This window comes from Hyperoodon ampullatus (assembly GCF_949752795.1).
Source record: "Hyperoodon ampullatus genome assembly, chromosome: 18".
Taxonomy (NCBI): domain Eukaryota; kingdom Metazoa; phylum Chordata; class Mammalia; order Artiodactyla; family Ziphiidae; genus Hyperoodon; species Hyperoodon ampullatus.
In genome coordinates this window covers 8,954,977-8,975,980 of record NC_136931.1, presented here as the reverse complement: position 1 = coordinate 8,975,980, position 21,004 = coordinate 8,954,977, and the positions used below count along the sequence as shown (strand labels likewise).

The 21,004-nt window shown below is 45.8% G+C and overlaps 1 protein-coding gene and 1 long non-coding RNA gene across 2 annotated transcripts; one reads left to right on the top strand and one right to left on the bottom strand.

Annotated features, from left to right (window-relative positions):
* Positions 1 to 5,769: 5,769 nt before the first annotated feature.
* Positions 5,770 to 11,500, bottom strand: MAF (MAF bZIP transcription factor). Its single transcript, XM_079723565.1, is given in 3 exon segments — positions 5,770 to 5,926; positions 5,929 to 5,983; positions 10,199 to 11,500. Coding segments are annotated over 3 exon segments (1,227 nt in total). The 5' UTR covers positions 11,332 to 11,500; the 3' UTR covers positions 5,770 to 5,887.
* On the top strand, positions 10,974 to 17,592 carry LOC307066419. Its single transcript, XR_013811375.1, has 3 exons — positions 10,974 to 11,070; positions 13,379 to 13,775; positions 17,095 to 17,592. It is a non-coding gene; the product is annotated as an uncharacterized lncRNA (long non-coding RNA).
* Positions 17,593 to 21,004: the final 3,412 nt, after the last annotated feature.

Sequence of the window (21,004 nt, the reverse complement as noted above, 5' to 3'; positions counted from 1 at the left end):
TCCAAAAGCCATTGCCGTTTTCTGTTCTCATCACCTTCACCCAGGCTAGTCACTGGGGAAGAGTGGTAGAGGGCAAAGGGGTCTCACAGGGGGGTAGGAGAGGAGATTTTCCATCCTCATCACAGCGGTGTAGTCGAAGCCAGACGTCTGCCAGCACAGAGCCTTGAACAGTGGCATCTATTTACCTAACCATTAAATAGTACTTTTAAATAGCATAGGAATGTACAGTGATATTCCAAGGAAGATTTTAAAGGTCTCACTACCGGTACAGTGTAGAGAATTAACACGGACAGTGCACCCTGAGAACATACAGATGGTCAGCACGCACCTCTGTGATGCTCTGAGTCATGCCAAGTCCAGCGAAGGTTTTATGGGAAGATCATCATTCTAAGACAGACCATTCAGGCTAGGTTTGGCTCCCGCCGACCAGCACATAGAGTAGCCCAAAGAACTCTGTCATGTGATCGTGTCTGTGTCCTAATGTGGAAACTGTAGATTTACCTTTTAATAGCTTCCCCCTACAATGTCTTAGACTTCCATAAATAGATTAGATAGATAAATGGCAGATGAAAGAATATGTTGGATTCATTGCCTGAAAACAGACTCAACTATCATCTTTTAACGGATTTCATGTGAGAATGATGACTGCAGGTTTTCCCCGTTCTAAGAAAAAATATTTCAGTAGAATCTGACAGTGTAAAAGTGCGTCAGATGCTGAGATCACTGCTTTCGTTTCAACATATTTATCTGCACATTTATGAATCCTCCCTTAAGCAAAGAAAAAGGAAAAAACGGGGGGGAGATTTATTTAAGAAGGTGCAATGATGCTTAACTACTTCACACTCAAGGATCCAAAAACCTGAAGGTCCCTATAAGAAAAAAACCCTACATGGAAGGTCTCCTTTCTGAAATTAGTTGTTTTAAAGTTTCTCCTCTTTAGACAGTTTCTGAGTGCCTGAGATTTGACAGCAACTGTGTTAAATCTGGGAATGCAAGCAAGCCCCTCTTGCTGGAGCTGTGGGTGAAATCCTAATAAAGTTTTCCTGAGTGGCTTTCCTCTACAATAAACGTCAAACTCTATCAAGGAAAACCCCAACCGTATGGAGATTTCTAGAAAGATTTTAAAACAGTCTATCTAGATCTCCTTCTTTTTCTTTTGCCTCTTCACTGTCTCTAACCAGAGCAGGGAAAAAAAAAAAAAAAATCTAGATCTGGAAATGGGCCGGAAAATTAATAGAGTAAAACTCAAATGATCTGGAGCTGATGCTCTTATTTGCAGAAGGTTCCTGGGGCAGCTGGAAGGTGGGATGGGGGGTGTCCCAAGGTGAAAGGCGGAGCCTTTTAGGGCTGAACCCCACTCCCTCCTTCCATGCGCCCACCCCAGAGCGCAGCAGAGCAGGTATTTTCAATGTCCCCAAGGGCTCCACTGTGGCCAGGGCAGTCCTCTTGGAAAACTTAAACCAAATCCCGATACAAATCCAAGTACCCAGCTGGGTCACGGGCACCGGGTGGGTGTGGGGCCCTGGGGCGCGCTGGGAGTGGCCGCCGGTGGTGCCCCAGCACGGGCGCGGGCATCTCGGAGGGGAGCTGCTTTGCCAGCGTCCTGAGACTGCTGGTCCCCCGGGGCACAGCCCAGGGCCTGGGGCACATGGGGACTTCCCTTGGCCTCAGGCAGCCGCCAGACCCAACCCCGCGGGCCCTGCTTCCTGTCCTTCTGCACTTGATGCAGTGGCCAGGTGACCCTGAGGATGGGGAGCGCACCTGGCCAGGGCATTGATGCCCAGAGTGAATGGGCCCCGCAGAACAAATGTAGACCGGGAGGGGGTTGGGCGGGGTGGAGGGTGCAGGGGATGCATGGGGAAGAGGGGATGCACGGAAACTGGGAGACGGGACCTCAGCATCCTCCCTGCCTTCATCTTCTTCATTCCAGGCTTCAAAGCCCTTGGTGTGGGAAGCTCCAGCTGGCCTTAGACATTCCAGAGCCACTTCCCAGCTCTTTTCTGCACCCCCGCCTTTGTCTGCACTGGACCTGCCCCAGAAGTGACTTAATGGGTCCAAAGGCTCAGCTTAGGTGAGTGCCTTCTGGTACAAGGCAGTGATTTCTGAGTCTCTCTGATGGCCCTGGTGACTAGGCATGGGGGGTAGAGGTGCCAGAAATTATAGAGGGGACACTGGGATGGGACAGGGACCAGGTGGTAAGGGGCCAAAGCCCTGGAGCTAAGGACATCGCTATTGCTTTTACGGATCATGGGGATTTCAGGGTCTGCCAGAGGCCTGTCAGTCATCCTGCAAACACATCTGGCCTGGTGGGAAGCTAGGGCCCTAGGAATGACCTAGAGTTGACCCCTGGTGAATGGGGGTCATAAGCCAAGGTCCGACTCTTGTTAGTAATACTGCCCCCAGCCCCTGCACACCAGCCGCTACCTGCCCTCTGCTCCTCTGGGCCTAGTTTGGGATTGCCTACTTTTCTGGGATCCTCAGGCCTGCTTTCCTTCTGGAAAATCCCCCAAAGGAGCCCAGAAACCCACTTCTACAGGCTTCCAGAAGTGGATGAAGTCATGCGGAACCAGGACAAATTTTGGTTGCAAAAGGGAACTCGGCACTGCTGACCGGAGTTTTCAGCCCAGGATTCCCTTCACAACCATCCTTTTTGGGGATTCTCTCAGGATAGCGGTTACCACGCCTCCTCTCCCAGTTCTATAAGGTTTCATGGCCTCTCCTATTTCCTAACTGAAAGAACCAACCACAAGAAAAAAACATTCTTTGGCATCTTAGCTTGGAAACACTCAAGGTTGGTGATCAGAATATTTAGAATAAATTCAGAATCCAAATCCCCAGCGTGTAACTCACACCCAGGCCTGGGCTGGGTGGAGGCCAAGGGGGCGTGGGGAGGTGAGCACAGAACTATTTCTATTTCCTCCTCCTCCTCCTCTCCCAAAGCTCCACAGACACCCCTCCCTCATCCTCCCTTCTTGAATTAATGCCCCCTTCTAATCGTAACTAAAGATCCAAGAATCTGTGGAGAAGGGAGGAATGTGATTTTGCAATCCGAAGTCCTAATTATAGGAAAAAATTGTTACTTGACAAAAAGAAAGGAAAAGAGAATGAATTGTGTTCAACAGGGAAGAGGTGCTTAGCAGATGACTATGATCTGGGTAGAGAACTGTGCATTCCAATCATAGCCTCTCTGTGGAAAATGCATTTTGTGAATTTCTTGAAACTGTCCAACTCTGATGCACATTCATAGAAAGGTCTGATTTCTGTGTGCCGTTGATGTGTTCTTTCTATACTGGCCTTGTCATATTGGGCAAACTTAGGGAAAACACACAAAGGGCTTTCAAATTTAAACAATAAAAACGGTCACGATGCCATCAAACCTACTGCGGTGACCATAGAAATATGGGCATAACACATCCAATGTCTCAAATGTCCCCACTGTAAAATCACAGATTGAAAGATTTATAAATGTCCCCAAATTAAGACATTTGCAATTTCCTCGGAGCTCTTAATTGGGGTTCGATCTCTAAAATTTTCAAAACAGAAACACACGTGAACATATAGGAAAGAAACGGACAGCTGAAGCTGGTTTGCACCTGTGTGCAAATGTGTACACTGGGTGACTCCTGCCTTCGAAGTCCGCGTCACCATTCTCTCTGGCTTGCCTCATTTCTCACCTCCCACAGATGCTACAAGGAATGGAGAGCCTGGGGTTTTGCTACGCCTTCGTGCCAAGCAATTTGATTTGCTTTGTTTTTTGTTTTGTCCCTCTCTAAAGGGTAAAGATGTTCCCACATTGTTGCAGGACTGTACTTCTTTATGCCCCGGCAATCATGAGACAGCCTGGGAGACTGAAATTCTCTCACCCTGTCCCCTACCCCCGCTGGAGAAAAAAAATGCCAGACAGAGCTGGGTTTGTTCAAGAGCCAGGGTGGAGCCAGGCTTGGAGAGAATTTCCCTTTTCTGGGGCTGTGTGATGTCTAGATTTTGAAGATTTATATCAAAAGCGAGAAAAGCAGTGTTATCAGAAGGTGGGTGAAGGCTCCTGCTCCGTTTTTAAACAAATACAAAAACAAACAAACTCATCCTGATTCAGTGGGCTGCAGGGCTGGACCACCTCCCTTATGGCTACTGTCTGCCCAGCCTTGGACTTGGGACATCTTTTAAATTTAGGATGGGGCCAGAGTGAGAACAAACTAGGTTTCTCTTATTTTTCTCCGGACAAGGAAGACACCGACCCCAAATTATTCATTTAGCCTCCTGAGTAATAATCAGAAGTGGTGAAAAGGATAGCCTCTCACGGTAGATATCTCTTCCCTAAAAATGAAGACATTTCTTCAAGAAAAGGGACAAAATTTAAAAATAAATCAAACGAAAGTAAATCGCAGTGGGCAGCCTCTCAGACGAGCAGTGTAAAGCGGGTGAATCTGGCTTCCTAGCCTCTCTGATCCCATGTTTATATGAGAAGTAAGCCCCACAGCTTGGCTGTGTGTTTTACTGGCACGGAAATCAGACGGCTAAAGGTTGTCACTCATGGACCTCAGTCTTCCAACCTATCTCAGTTAGTCTTTAACTACCGACAGGCAAAAAATTGAGATACCTGTGTGGCCAGCACAATTTTAAATACATTGATTGGCCTAGAACACCGGGGGAGTACATTTGATCAAGCCAAGGGTGAATACGGAAGTATGTTGGTCTGAACCAAAAACAAAGACAACAGCAAAAACCTTCCAACTACTGTACTCGGGAACCTCTGAATGTGTCACAAGCCACTTCAGTCATTTCAGACAAGGACACGCTGGGAATGTGGCTACTGAGACAGCTGCGCCCCATGTTTGCAAGTGTGGTTACCATTTGCCCCCTGTACACTGTGTTTAACCTTAAAGCTGGTGGTTTGGCAAGGGGAGGTCCTATTTAAGAGCAGAAGTATCTCGAATCAACGCTACTAAATAAAAACTACTGGGGTAAAGGTATAAGGGGGAAAAGATCAGAGCCTTAGAATCCCGCATTCAGTAATAAATAGAGCATCTCCCATTGGAATGGCCTCTGTTGAAAGCCCAGGTGGTTATGGCATGAAGGCAGATAAATATGATTATCTACACATCATTTCCTCACTGAGATCAGGAAGTAGAATCTCTGCCTATTTGATGTCCATCTATTAATGTGTCGGATACATTGTAAAAAATTATTACACGGTTCTGGAAAAAAAGAAAACATGGGAGGTGACTTCGTGGATGCCTGAGAGCAGAGAAGGGGGAGGAAAAAAAAAAAGTACATGGAGGGGGTGTACTTAACTAACATTGGTTTCACTTACGGCTCTGATGAATGACCACGTTTGACATCACTGATAAATACAATACTATCCAGGGCCCGAGAGAAAATCAGGGTGCTCGGCTCTGTTAAAGCTTCTGCCCGTGGCATCTGCTTGGGGAGGTGGGGGTCAATTATTTATTTATTTTTCTTCTTAGTAAAATTATCTGCCAGAGAAACAATGAAGCGTGAAAAAGGACTGTTTAGAGTGTGCATGTCTACATAGGCTTTAAAAATGCTAGCTGTTAACCTTCTGTGACACTTCCCTTCATATCAACGCATATACCTGGTAAATTTCAGTGGATTTTTAAAAAAACCAATATTACAGGTTGAAAACAATCGCACCTATTCAGTCTGGCGCATCGTAAAGTAAGAAACACCAGCGTGCTTTTCTGTGGGTCTGTATGATCCTCAGACAGGAGGCACAGTTAATTAGCATGGAGCTTATACATTTAATAACTTTCATCTCTTAACACATTTATTTTTTTAAAAAGGAAACTAAACAGAAGTCAGGGGTAGGCTGTTTTCCATGACTGCAGATAGCAATAAAAATAATAAAAATACAGTTCTCACGTAAATTTCATTTTGTGAATACACGGGTAAGCACATGACGCTGTGGGGCTTCCAAAATGTGGTGTATCCCACCGACGGCTGCAACTTGTGAGTGGGCTCAGTTCTGTATTTGGAATGAAAGGAATTTTAACACTATTTAGACAAAGACTCAAATGCAGTGTAAAGGGAAAGCTAGATTTCCTTACATGATTAAAAAAAAAATGTAGAGACTTATTTGTAGTAAGGGCACTCAGGCAGGATTTCTTTGTTAAAAAAAAAAAAAGCATGTATTTGTGTTCACCACTCTTATTATATTTCAAAGTTTTTAGTAATGGTTATTTCTGAAAGTGCCTTTCATTAGGAGTTAGCCTTCACTTAAAGGCAGCCACCAAAACCCCACTTTTTTTGCCAGCACCTCTTTATTTGGCTTTTTCATGTTTGGGGCAAAAACCTGCTTATTATATTAAACTGCCTTGTAGGGGCCTATCAAAATGCTTAATTGTCGGACCACTGTATTTTTTTCCCAAGTGGCATTCCTCGTGAGGTAACTGCAATAACTCCATCCAGGTCACTGTTATTTTGAAAATGTTTGCCTAAAATTTTGTGTCGGATGCTGGGCTTCCTGTATAAGCGATATCTCCATTTCTGCTTCTACAGGGGGAGACTGCAAATCTCCTCATTGGGATCAGACCAAAGAAACAAAACAAGAACTCTGAAACAGAGAAGAACAGCTAACTTCAAGCACATGGAGGTAGGTTTACTATTAAGACTTGTGTTAAAGCAAAATAAAGTGTGGATTCAGGGGCCCTATCCACTGTCTTCATGTTCTGTGAAAAAGGGTACGAAGGCTGATACACCGGTCAGAACTCATCAGCACCAAACACAACCTGTTTTCCTCAAAATCAGGCCTTCGTTCAGAGTTGCAATATTATTATTATTATTATTTTTTTGAAGAACAGAAAACAAAATAAAACAAAAGTCACCGTGTTTGGCTATATTTTCAAAACAGTGTTGGCTTTGTCTAACATTCTATTAGCCATCTAGGGGAAGTTGCTGAAGAATGCAAACTGCATGAATTTGTAACATTAGTTGCATGAATTTGTGTCATTTTAAAATAGGTCAATGCTGTTAGTGAAGGTAGCTCTAGACTTTCCAAGGGATCTTTTAAGTGAGCCCGCACACGTAGCCTGTGTTGGGGTAAATACCGAGAAATCAAAGCACAGCCTTTATTCCAACCAGGCATTATTTTTTGCTTGTATTCCAGGAGCTAAGGTGCTCTGAAATCATTACCAGCTCATCTACGTGGAGAAGCCCTCAGCTAAATATTCACAGGGAAATATGATTTAATAACAGTTTAAACCCAGATACGTACTTGGACTTCTGTGAGAGGTGGATTTTTCTTTTTCCTATTTAAGACAAATGACCTTCAAAGTTAAGAAACAAACAAACAACTGTAATTTGTCCAAAGTGTTGATGTGAAATCCTGTCAGGCCTTGCTAACAAGAAAATCATGGCATGTAAGGGAAGAAGGAAAAATAATCAATTTGAGCCAAAAGGCAAGAATTGTTTATCTTTACCATTGAATGCATATGTGCCCAAGCCACCTCTGCCAATGCCTTCTCTGCCGGGCTCGTTTCCCTCTAGATGGGTGTGTGGTGGGATGAGAAGCTCAGGGCGAGGCTGAGAAGGCCCTGCTCTCTGGTTGGGATTTTTGTTTGTTTGTTTCCACCAGGGCAATGATGTCTCTACTTATTTGAAAACTGAAAACTTTGGGGGGGGGGGATTTTGAGAGATTGTAATTTACATTTATATTAAATATTACTAATTATTGGAAGGGACTGGCCTTCCACCTCACAAAACAGCCTATGTTTCACTCTGAATTATTGCCTCATTACTTCTCCATTAATCCTTCCTCTGGAGAAAAGGATGCCTTTTACACTTCTAACGCAGCGTTGGGCCCAGTTAAACTGTACACTAAGAAACTGAGTACAGAATCAAAAAAAAAAATGCAGTTTATTATTGTAGATTATTCTTTCTCTTGATATAACCAGAATTGAAAATGAAAGAAAAGCACATAGGAACATCACGCGTGGTTAGTTAGTAACTCAAGATATAAAACAATTTTGCACAGCAAAATATGTAAAAGAAAAGTAACTGACAAGATTTTTTTATATTTATTGTGGTAAGATTTACTTTTCATTTTGTTTTTAAAGACAGGATGTCAGTCCCTGAAAATAACATTTACTGATTATTGCCTTTAAAACTGTGGATTTTTTTTTTAAGTTACAGAAAATCCAGTTCTGCACCACAATACAACTGTAAAAAAATCTGCATCATCTTAAAACTGTGCAGTAATGCCATTTTTTATAACTGCATAAATTTATTAGCGTTCTAAACAGTTTTGCAAATTTTTTTTGTATTATATGCTTGCAGGTTATATCTTAGTGCAATTCAGTCCCAAATACTTTAATTTTGAAAAAAAAAAAACATACATTTTGAATGTAAAATACCCCTACAGATATAAACAGGGGTGCTTCCCCTTTTAATACTTTGGTTTTCAATACAGTCAGTGGTATAGCAAAGACTACACATACCCAACTTATATTTAAGTTGCAAGCACATGCTGTATAAGCTACTTTTTTTAAACAGTCCCCTTGCAAACTCTACCCCCCTTAACATCACAACAGTAAACAATTTAGTGCATCAATCTTTTAAAAAATCTACAGCTAAACAGACCTAACTCTTTCAAATTTATCTATAACATTCCTTTATCTGTAGCATACATTTTAACTGGGCTAACAGATTATAAAAACTAGAATTAAATTATATACTAGAAACCCATAGCATTCCACATTTGACAATGACCAAAAGCCAAACAAAAAAAAAAAAAAAAAAGGAAAAAGAAAAAGAAAACAAACCAAAAGAATAACGGGGCAGATTTCTTTTTTTAAAAAATAAATTTTAGACTGCTTTCGGCAACAGCACAATTTTAGTCCCCCCAGTGGGGCAGTCATTCTTATTAAAAAGAAAGCATTAAGAGTTCTTTACTGTTGGCCGTGTTAAATTTTTTAACCCATTCTGGCATCTTTAACAAGGAATCCCTTCAGTGCATTTACAATGGGAGGCTGAAGTTCTGAGTAACTCAAAGCAGTTTTGGAGCAGACGCAAACTTTCATGGGAAGAAGGCTCTACGGTTGCACTTTTTTTGTTGTTCTGAACTCAAAAAACTCATGAGGCAATAAAACAAAAGTATGAATGCCAATGCCATAAGTCTTCGAACGTCCATTTCCAAGCCAAAAGGAAAAAAAAAGAAAAAAAATAATTATACCATACATGTCCAGCATGCAGGCTTTTTTTTTTATTAATATAATGTCTCTTTTCCATAAAGTCTTTGAAACAGTTATAGTTCATTGTTGCTAAGACAAAGTAGCAAGCATAATAATGCATGAGATGAGAATGAGTTTTTTAAATGGCAGACTAAACTCTCAGATTTGGCATCATAAGGACCAAAACTCACGAGTCACACCCAGAAGGTTGATGCAGGCTTGATTGTGGCAGGTTCATGAGGATTTTTCCCCTCTATTTTAGCATAACAATGCTCAAAAAAACCCGATGGAACTCAGCACGCTGCAAGTGTATAACATTTCACATTTTTTTTTTTTCCTTTGCAAGCTCAATCTCATACGAAGAACTCAGGAGGAGAAAAAAAAACTTAGCTTTTTTTTTTTCTTTTTTTTCTTTTATCTCAGAGGAGATGGGTGGAGAGGGAGTGAGGGTGGAGTGTAGGGAGGGAAAAAAAGGGGGTAACACAGCAAGCTCCAAAAACTCAAATTAAAAAAAAAAAAATCCAAACAAAACAAAAACACACACACAGAAGATGAACACCAGCTCATGAACTGAAGAAGAAAAAAAAAATATGTGAAAGATGCAGGCTTCAAAGGTGAGCATGAGGAACTCTGCCGAGATCGCTGAACACTGAGCACGTTGTGGGGGGGGGGGAGTGTTAAAAAAAAACAAACAACAAGCTAGCGAGTTATGGAGAATTTCAGATTGGCAATGCATGAGCCAGACAACCTGCCCCTCCCCGACTTCAAAACAGCCTTCGCCACCACCACCAACTCGGAGCACGGTGTGTGTTGTATGTGTGTGTGTGTGTGTGTGTGTGTGTGTGTGTGTGTGCGTGTGCGTGCGCGCAGGGGGCAACTTGGGGGGCAAGCTCGGGAGGGGAGGGGGCGAGGCGGTGGCGAGCAAGGCTCTGGAAGTGGCAAGCCCACACCCGAGTCGGACCCCCACGGAGCACTTATCAAGGTGGCTAGCTGGGATCGCGTGTCAGACTCACATGAAAAACTCGGGAGAGGACGGGTTGTCGCTGCTCGAGCCGTTTTCTCGGAAGCCGCTGCTCACCAGCTTCTCGTATTTCTCCTTGTACGCGTCCCTCTCGCGCACCAGCCTGGAGATCTCCTGCTTGAGGTGGTCGACCTGCTGCAGCAGCTGGTTCTTCTCGGACTCCAGGACGTGCCTCTGCTGCACCCTCTTGAAGCGGCAGGACTGGGCATAGCCGCGGTTTTTCAGGGTCCGCCTCTTCTGCTTCAGCCGGATCACCTCCTCCTTGCTGACCCCGCGCAGCTGCCGGTTCAGCTCGCGCACCGACATGGTCACCAGCTGCTCGTCGGAGAAGCGGTCGTCGAAGTGCAGGCCGCCGGCGGCGTGGTGCGGGTGCAGGGCGCCCCCCGCCCCCGCCGCGCCCCCGCCGCCGCCGCCGCCGCCGCCGCCTCCGCCGCCGCCGCCGCCGCCCCCGGCGCTGGCCGGGCCGCCGCCGCCCGAGCCGCCCGCGCCACCGGCCGAGGCGGACGCGCTGCCCGCGGCGCCGGGCGCGCCGGCCGTCGGGTGATGGTGGTGGCCGGCGGCGTGGTGGTGGTGGTGGTGGTGGTAGTGCGGGCCCGCGCCGCTCTGCGCGGCGGCCGCGGCGATCACGGCGGACACCACGGCGGCGGCGGGGCCCATCTCCTCGCCGCTGCCGCCCAGGGAGGCGCCGGCGCCGGCCCCGGCCGCCGAGGCCAGCTGCTGCGCCCCGCGCGCGTAGCCATCGAAGCCGCCCTGGAGCTGGTGGCTGTTGCTGATGAGCGCCTCGACCGCGTCCTCGGGGCTGAAGCCCAGCGCCTCGGGATTCAGCTGCTGCGGGTAGCCGGTCATCCAGTAGTAGTCTTCCAGGTGCGCCTTCTGCTCGCTGCCCGAGCCCGGGCTGGGCGCCGAGAAGCTGGGGGAAGGGGGCACCGAGCTGCACGGCGTGCTCATGGGGGTGGAGGACAGCGAGCCCCCGGCGATGAGACGGCCACACTGGCTGATGATGCGGTCGGTCTCCACCGGTTCCTTTTTCACTTCAAACTTCATCAGATCGAAGTCATTAACATATTCCATGGCCAGGGGACTGGTGGGCAGGTCGGAGTTGCTCATTGCCAGTTCTGATGCCATTCTCCTGCCGCCGCCGCCGCCGCCGCCGCCGCTCCGCCAGATGGGCTGCAGGAGAGGGGCCAGCGGGCTGTGCTGGGTGGCCAGCGGGTGAGCCAGCTTGCCGGGCTGGGGCGCTTCTAGCTCGCGCGGCGGTGGCTGGCCCGAAACCTCCGAGCGCGCACACACCCCCCCGCCCTGCCCGCGCCCCCCGCGCCCGCCCTCCCTCCCCCCTGCTCACGCCAATGTGCTTGCTCGCTCGCCCCGGCCCCTCCTCGCCTGCTCGCCTCCTAGCGCGCCGAGCCGGCGGCTTCAGGCTCGGGAAGGTCCTCTGCGGGCTGCGGTGGCGGCGGCGGCGGCGAAGCCAGAAGAGCCCGGCTGGGTGCGCGGCGTCCCCCGCTCGCCGCTCCGCTGCGCGTTTTGCATAAGGAGTGCTCGCCTCGCCGGCCCGGGCTGCAGGCGGGGCGCGCGCGGCGGCCGCTCGGGGCTGGAGGCGCGGCGGGCCGCTGTCCGGGCGGCGCGGGCCTTGGCACAGGGGAGTTAACACTTCATGCTTCTCGCCTCTTCTTCTGCCTGGCTTTTTTTTTTTTTTTCTTTTTTCTTTCCTCTCTCTCTCTCAACCTCGCGGTCTTCCTCCCTCCGTGCAAAGTGCAAGACAGAGGTGCAGCCGGGCTGGAGGAAAGGGAGGGGGGAGCGGAGTTCTTTCTTGCCTTTTTTTTGTTTTGTTTTTTTAAAGCCAAATAGCGAAGTCCTGGGGAAAGGCGAGGCGGAGAGCAAAAGGGGAGAGGCCGAGCCGACGAGCAGCCCGAGCTACAGCTCAAAGATGAAAAAAAGATTTTAAAGCCTCTGATCCAGCAAGAAGAGTTTAAAGCAATTGCTGAGTTTTATAGCACTTGTGACGTCAGGCCCAAAAGGGAAATTGACTGGTACTCCGGGCCAATGGGAGGCGGCGAGAGCGGCCGCGATTAGCATAATATAGAAACAAGGAAACTTTTCCGAGCTGTCAATCAGGGCCCAATCAGCTGACTGTCAGCTGGGACTGGCAGTCTTAACCCTTCCTGCGCCGCAGCCTTCTCGGGAGGTTGCAAAGCCAGGCGCAAAGTTTGGTGCAAGAGGGGAAGGAGTTTTCCAGGGGGACTGCGGGAACCCGGGTGGACCGGCACGACGGTTGGCTTTACTTCGGAGCGAGAAAGGCCTGCCTTCCGGAGCCCCAGCTCTCCCGCCACTAGCTCGGGCGGGATTGGCCGCCCCCCCCACCCCGCCGCCGACCACCATCCCCAGGGTCGTGAATTCGCCGGGTAGCTTTTTCTCCTTGCTCCATCTTCGACACCCAGGTGTCCGCCCGGGGGACCTTCCTTCCCCCGAGCCTGGCAGTGCCCGGAGCTCAAAACTGGCCCAAACTCTTTGTCCCTCTCCCCGGTGCCCGCGCGCGGGCGTGCAGGGGTCCAGACGGCGCGGAGGACGTCGCCCCGCCGCGCGCCTGCCGGGGCGGTCTGGAGTCGGCGGAAAGAGAAAGCGCGCTTTATCACCCTCTTTTAAAGGAGGTGAAATAAGTTGTTCAAGAGCCATTCCGCGTGGGGGCTGGCTGCCCGCTGGCGTCGCGTGCCCTTGCGGGGGGAGCGAACTCCTCCGCGAATTAACTCCGGGAAAGCTCGGAGTCAGGTCAGCCCGGCTCACCCTCCGGCTTCCGACTCTGGCCCGATTTTGGCCTTTGAGATTCATTTCTCTCTCTCTCTCTCTCTCTCTCTCTCTCACTCACTCACTCACACACACACACACACACACACACACACACACATCCACCCCCTTATGAAATTTGACTCCTGTTTATCAGGGTCCCGCGCGCCCTTTGCACTTTTACGTTTCACTTAATTATTTCAGACTTGATCGTGGCGAGGAACAAGGGGGGAAAAACAAAAAAAACACCCAGCCTTCACCAGCTCCCCTCGAAGGGTTAAATTTTAAACGGCGGTTTCTCGGACGGGCCCGGAAACCTAGATTGGGGGTGGGGTGGAGTGGAGTAGGGGGCTGCATTTCCCCCTCGGGGTCGCGGATGCTAATCACTATTCAGTTTTCTAGACCGATCCTTCTAAAGCTTATGCAAAAAAGAAAAAGGAAGGAAAGAGAAAGAAAAGAAAAAAGAACCAACAACTCTGTTTCTAAGATTTTAAAGCGATAGACCAGATGGAGAAGCCGAGATTGACTTGGGGGAAAGCAAGAGTGCGTGAAGCCGACCCAGCGTTCGGAAGACCAGCCCGCCCGCTTGGATGTTGGAATGTTGATTCCTCCAATTAATGAAATGCATTTGGTGTTAATCATATTTATCTTATTTTATGGGACGGGGTGGGGGACGCTAGGACGGTGCATTAAAAAGAAAAATTCTGAAAAGCCTGCAAAACGATCGAAGAGTGAAAACTATTGTTGGACCGACTTGGTTTTTACCTCAACAGCGCCACCTTTCGGCAAAGGTCAGTTGAAATTGATCCGTGTCCAGTTTTGTTGATGAAATGAAAAGAAGCTGGTTTCCCTAGGTGGGAGGAGAAAAGAGGCACAGAAAGTTAGTTTGACTGCAGTGGGAGAACCCGACTTTGTTAGGAAAGGGGCTGAAGGCAGGTGCGAGAATCATTTTTCCCTACCATCCCCCTTGACTGTGAATACAGAGGCCAGGGGATCCAGGAGCCTTCCAAGTGTAACTATGGCTGAGAGGCTTATGCAAGAGGATCCCATGTAACACACAGGGCCCCAAACCCTTTAAAAGTGCCAGGATGGAGTTTCAACGGGCTTTATGGCAATATCAATAGAATTAAAGTTACTTGTAATTCAGTGATAAATGAGATGTCTCTAGTAAGTAAGATTAAGTGCAGTGCTATAAAGTTGTTTATCTGAAAAGTAATTCTCAGAAAACCTGACTTCTGACACTTAGTCATATATTAAGCCAGCTTCTTGAACATTGCACTTCAGAGCGCTCTCACCCACCGGACAGCATACTTTACTATTTATAACGAGACCTTAGGTGTCACTCATTGGCTTCATACACCAGATTAGACTTGGGTTAATTTCTCTCATGCTGGCAGCCTTGGGTTTCAGCAAACCCTGGAATCCCTAATGAGAGATTCCCCAAAACGTTTGTAGGCACATGGTTACCCTAAAAGGACAGCACTGTCGCTGTTTTCTAGAAAAGCACTTTTTCTTTTCATCATCACTGCAGAGAAGCTGTTTATATGGGTAGTTTTGGTTTTATGGGAGTACTTTGTGGGGATGGAATGAGGTATGTCTATTACCAGTTTGGGGAAGAAAGAGTGAAGATTATGTCAATATTTATGCAACCTAACAGAATTCCTTTGCTTTCCTCCTCTCAAACAGCATTTCATCTAGTAATGAAGTTAAGGGATTACAGCTTACGTATTCAGAGGAAAATTTACTGCTTAAATTACATAAACATATTGTGTCATTAGCATTGTCTATAGCAATACTTTTCTAAGCCTTTTAAAAATCACTAGCCACAAATGTCTGAAGTTTATATTTTGCATGTAAAATATGAATTTCAGCATGCTTAGGAAGAATTAATTCATTTTTTACGAGAATTTTTTTCTTTAATCCTTTTGCATCACAGTTTTGGTAAAAGATGTGAGATACGATCCCTGCCTCTCATGAAAGTATTTTTGGTCAGGAACACTGAAACTGCTACATTTATAAATAAACAACATTTATAAACAGAGTTCACCAATGAGGAAGACCATGAGATATAGATTCATGGCCATGCACCTAATTGTTTCAATTATGTGTCATTTCTAGATATTAAATGCCCATGTTTGGGCAGATAAATGTATTATTATCTGCACATTTTTATGGTTTATTTTTGTACACTTCTGTCAAACCAGGCAGGGTATTTTTTTTTTTCTTCTCTCACTGCAGAATCTTTTATAGTCTCCCATTTTCTCTTGGGGGAAAAAAAAAAAAAAAAAAAAAGGAGGCTCCGAATTATTTTTTAGACGTGGAGCAGTGGTGCCCTCAAGCTTATAACTTAATTCTCATTTTTGTCCTTTTCCCTTTATTACTTGGTGATTCACAGGGGTGTCTAAACATTTACAGTCTTCTGTTAGTGGCATTTCTCTTGTAACAATTGAGCTCTCTCATTTTAATTAGTACTATTCAGGTTTTTGAGTCTCTACAATTACAGCAGGCCACATTTCTTTAGATTTCTTTGCTAACATTGTTTGTTTCACTTCTCTCCAAGCCAATCTCATCCAACTACAATATGAACTGTGTCTTCTTACTGTTTAATATTCCCTTGCTATATAGACTCTAGTAATCTCTGTAGAACAATACAGAGTAATTTAGAAACCATGCGTTTGTCATTATTGACCAGTTCAAACCAGTAGCATGCAGGTTCCTGAAAGCAGTGAATCTCTATAGAAGAATTTGGCAGGGGGGAGGAGGGCACGGGTCGAATCACGTCGGAGATTGTGAAACCGTAACATCAGAAACACAAGTTTGGTTTCATGTCAGTACATACATCGTAACTTTATGCAAAAAAAAATTATTGTAAACCCTGTTTACCTCCAAATTATAATGATTAAAAGTGAAAGATAATATAGTTTTCCTGATTGTGAGTTACAGCAACTCAGGTGTATCACGTTGGAATCAGACATATATAATCTAAAAAGAACAAGATGCATCAAGGGTAGTGTCTGAACTCTGTTTATCCAGGAGCTGATTTTATGGTGTAGAACTAACCAGTGTCCACTGAGTTTCACTCTGAAACCAACTAAATCGATTTGAGAAAAGAGTTGTTCAGAGGAACTGAATGATAAGGCATGGAGTGTTCCTAGCTGTAGTGTTAGAGAAAAATCCTTTTAGCAGTCTTTAGTGAGCAGGGCAAGTAAGTCAGAAATCACTGTTAGCAGGTTCATGGACAAAAATTAATCGAATCAGACGAGATAATCTGATAAGGGTAAAATTGCTGAGGAAACAGTCTTGCCTCATATTGGAGAATGTGAGACAACAGTCTGATTACTAGGAGTCGTTATGAATAGGTGAATTATGTGCTAAATAATCATCAGAGTAAATCAGCATTTATTAATTCTTTTCTCTTTAAGCAATTCACAGTTGTAAGTTAAAGCCGCTCTCTCTTTGAAGACACATCTTCTATAATTTTTATTAGAGGTAATTTATTATGTGCGTTACCTGTATTTACTTCATAATTGAACATTTTACATGCAAATTTATGTAATGCATTATGCTTGAGAATATATTTCTGCCTGATTAGCATAAATAGTCAGTTGCCTCATGAATTACTAACAAAGTTTATCTTAAAATATAGTTTTTTTTTATTAAGTGGAACACAAACATATGTACAATAAATTCTGATTTTCCAGTGCAGCTAGAGAACGGCTCACGTTTGGTTTCGGGGAAGCCAGGCCATCAGGGGAGGGGAGTGATCGTGAGGAGAGAGCGAAAAGTAGACAAATGACAGTTGGAGGTTTCTTTGGGGGGCGGTTATCATTTCGATGCGGGTATAGGCCTGGTGCGGGTGGGCAGCGGGAAGAGGGCAGAAGAAGGGTCTGGGGTCTTCATACACTGTTTAGATTGTTTACTGGAAAGTGGATTCGGAAAAAAAAACCCCACAACTCATCACCTGTGCCTTTGTGAAGGACCCTGGTAGCAAGTGCCCGAGTCTGGGGGTCTTGTTTGTTTTGTTTGCTTGTTTGTGTCAGGCTTCCAAAGAGTTCTACCTTAGAACACAATACACATCATTTAATAAAATTCTTGTTTGTTTTGCACCAGAGATGTGGAAAAGCCAGATGTTTTCTCAAGTGAGAATTCCCGGGACAGCCTCCCAGATTCGCTCCAGCTTCCCTCCCTTCCTCACCCGACAAAGACACCCAGTGTGGCCTGGCAGACAGGAGGTGATTGATAATAGCTCTGTGCATACACCGACATTTGAACGAAAGGACTTCTTCGGGGTTTAGACACCAGATGGAGATCCAAAATGATGAGGCCTCTTTCCTACTCTCGCCCTTCCAAATCAACAGATTTCCATGCTTGTTGGGTTTTTTTTCCCTTCCTTTCCTTTTTCAGGCCATGGACATCTCCCTAGCTTTTTCTTTTCCTTCAATTAGGAACCACTTGCAATTCACCATTCCATTGTTACCCTTTTTGATCCTACTCACAGCTGTACCACGCAGGGAACTTGTCTCGAAAGCATTCAACCCTTAAAAGATTTACTGTGCTGAAATCAGAACTGATTTTTTAAAAAAGGCAGGAATAAAGAAACGGACCTGATATTGGGACAGTGTTGGTTCAGGATGTGTCTTCCGTGCAGGGGAACCCAGGGGACAGGCTGGTGGTAGTGCTGCCTCTGTAGAGTTTCGGTCACTCTCCTTCCTCCCCCTGGGTCTGGGGTGACTCTTAGGTCCTGTTCCAGAGGCATTTAGCAGCCACTCGACCTGGGTGCTGGAACCTGGAGTTCTAGAAAACACAAACCAAACTTAAATATGTGTGTGCTGACTGGAAGAGTCTGCTGATGCAGATGATTTCTGAATCTGTGTGTTTCTCAGTTTGTCTGGCTGGACCTGAGAGAAGAGATCCCTTGTGGCCTGTGTTATATCTTTGTTCTTGGTTGCATCATGGGTTTTGCTGAGCTTTCTCACGTGTTGTTCTGTGCACTGAAAACACCAAACTCGCCCAGTGACACCCTCACGGCATTATCCATCATGGCAGTGTTGCTGGTTGGACAAACAGAGAACTGAGTGAAACATCCCCGCCCCTACCCCCAATAAAAATGAAAGTCCAATTTATAGACCTTTTGCCAGTATTCTTATTTTGTCATTTTATAAACAGCGATCCATGCTCTTGGTTAAATATAAACATTTGAACAAGACAGAAATGGGAGGACATCAAACAAAAGAACCACAATTCCTCATCTCCACTCTGGTCCCCTAATCGTGGTCTCAGGTGTGACCATCTATGACAGTCGGGGTCCGGGTGGACACTCTTTACAGAATGGAATCGTAGCAGGCATACCATGCTTCACGCCATGCTCCCGGCAACACATGCACCCTAACCATCTCAAAAAGCAGCTTGGGGCACTCCTCTGTTCTTTGGCAGAATTCACTTCAGAGAGGGGCCCAGGAAAACATTTTCATTTCTTCTAAAATCAGAGTTAAAGAAATGAAAATCATCTAGCATGGATTCTATCTGTCAGTATACAAACAAAGCCATAGAATTTAATTAAGTTTTCTTGTGGAAGGAGTCCACGGAAACCAAAGCACGTAGCACCCATACAAGTCCATGTGCGGTCCTGACAGCATGTACTTGATTACCTCCAGTGATTGGGTGCTCACTACCTCCCTATTTTACCTTCTATCTTCCCACAGTCCTGAGACTGTCAGGAAAGCTGTTTGTTTGTTTGTCTGTTTGTCTACTATCAAGTCATATCCCTTCTTCTCTACATGAGTCTTGATTTTATACACTCAAAAGGCGACATCCTTACATCCTTTGGGGGCTCTGAGGAGTAGAAGGCAACCACTATGACACCCTCTCCGTGCCTTTCCTTTTCATTTCTAGACACAGTCAGTGCCTTTAGCATTTCCACATATGCCTGCATTTCAAGCGCCCCTGCCTCGAGGTCGCTGCCCCCACCTGAGGGTTCAGGTTCCAGAGCTGAACCCGGATCCCCAGGCTGTAGCCCCGCCCTCTGCCTCCTTGAGCTGCAGCCTGTCTGCTCCCTACACTAGACCATAATTTCCCGACCTCTCCAGCAGGCAGACACATAACACCAGCGACTCATCGAGCACGGCCCCAGGCCTTTTCTCCTCGTATGTCCTCTATCCTCTGTTTGTGGGCTAATGTTTTTGAACCCAAAAGCACGGAAACATACAACGATCCCCCTAGGGTCCATCTCACTCGATCGAGACTGTTCCCTGCTGCCTAAATCTCTTTGAATCTAGGATATGCCATCGACTAGTTTTAGTTCGCTTCCCACATTTGCACCAGCTACAAATGAAACTGATGTGCTTAACGTCTCAGAAGCAGGCCCCTCACCTGCAAAATGGGAGGTGGGCAGGATCAGAGATTGTGCCTGTGAAGTGTGTTTCACCACATGAGGCCACAGGGCAGATCCATAAATGGCTGGGGCCCGCTGCACTTCTGACCCTCCCCCTGACCTGCTGATGACAGCATCGCAAGGGACCAAGCCCCTCGGCAACCCAGTAGAGACGGCCTCTCCCAGTCCCCCCATTATACAAAATGACCCGCTGGATTATTCGAGTCCCCTAGTGGACATTTAAAATTAAATGGGCCTAAAACATCACCAAATCAACGGGGAAACGCAAGTCAAAGCCACAATGAGATATCACCTCACACCTGTCAGGATGGCTATTAACAAAAAGACAAAAGATAACAAGGGTTGGTGGAGATGTGGCAAAAAAAGGGAACCCTTGTGCACTGTTAGCGAGAATGTCAATTGGTGCAGCCACTGTGGAAAACAGTATGGAGGTTCCTCAAAAAAGTTAAAAACAGGACGACCATGTGGTCCAGCAATTCCACTATGGGTATATGTCCAAGGGAAATGAAATCAGTATCTCAAAGAGATAGCTGGACTCCCATATTTATCACAGCATTAGTTATAATAGTCAGGATATGGAAACAGCCTAAGTGTCCATCCACAGGTGACTGGATAAAGATAATCTGGTATACATATACAATGGAATATTATTCGGCCTTATAAAAGAAAAAGATCCTGACATTTGTGACAACATGGATGAATCTGGAGGACATTATACTAAGTGAAATAAGCCAGACACAGAAAGACAAATACTGTATGATCTCACTTATATGTAGAAACTTAAAAGGTCACACTCACAAAATCAGAGATTAGGATGGTGGTTATGGGGGATTAAAGGATGGAGGAAAATGGGGAGAAGTTGATCAAAGGGTACAAAGTGTCAGTTATGCAGGATGAATAAATTCTGGAGACCTATTCTACAGCATGTTGGCTGTAGTGACCAATACTGGATTGTATATTGAGTACTGTAATTTGCTAAGAGGGTAGATCTTAAGTGCTCTTAACACATACACACACACACACACACACACACACACACACACACACACACACACAAGATAGTAACTGTGACGTAATGGATATTTTAACTAGCTTGATTGTGGTAATTATTTCACAATGTATATGTATACCAAAACATTACATTGTATACCTGAAATATATACAATTTATATTTGTCAATTATATCCCAATAAAGTTGAAAAAAAAAGGAATTGGCCTATTTGGTAATTGGGATAATTTTAAACTAACTTACCCCATCTGGATGTCCTATACCCACTCTTCTAATCAATTCTAAAATTACATTTTTTTGGTATAGACAGAGCTGTCACAGATGGCAGATGACTTAGACAACTGCTTGAAGTTTCACCTGCCCTGATCTTTGTAAACCTTCGCCCTGTCAAAATATAGTAGTTGTCCAAAGCTGGGACCTCAGAGACTAATAAAAAATAGATATAACCTAGACAAACTAAGCAGAAGAACTGTGTGTGTGTATAAAAGCCTCTTTGCGATCCATTCCTTCCCCCCTGGTTTTTTTCGTTTTGATCACCGCCTTTCCTGCCATTTCCCGATGCCAGTTTTGAAGCTGGGAGGCTCCAAGGCATTTTCTTTCTTTTTTAAAAAACATCTTTA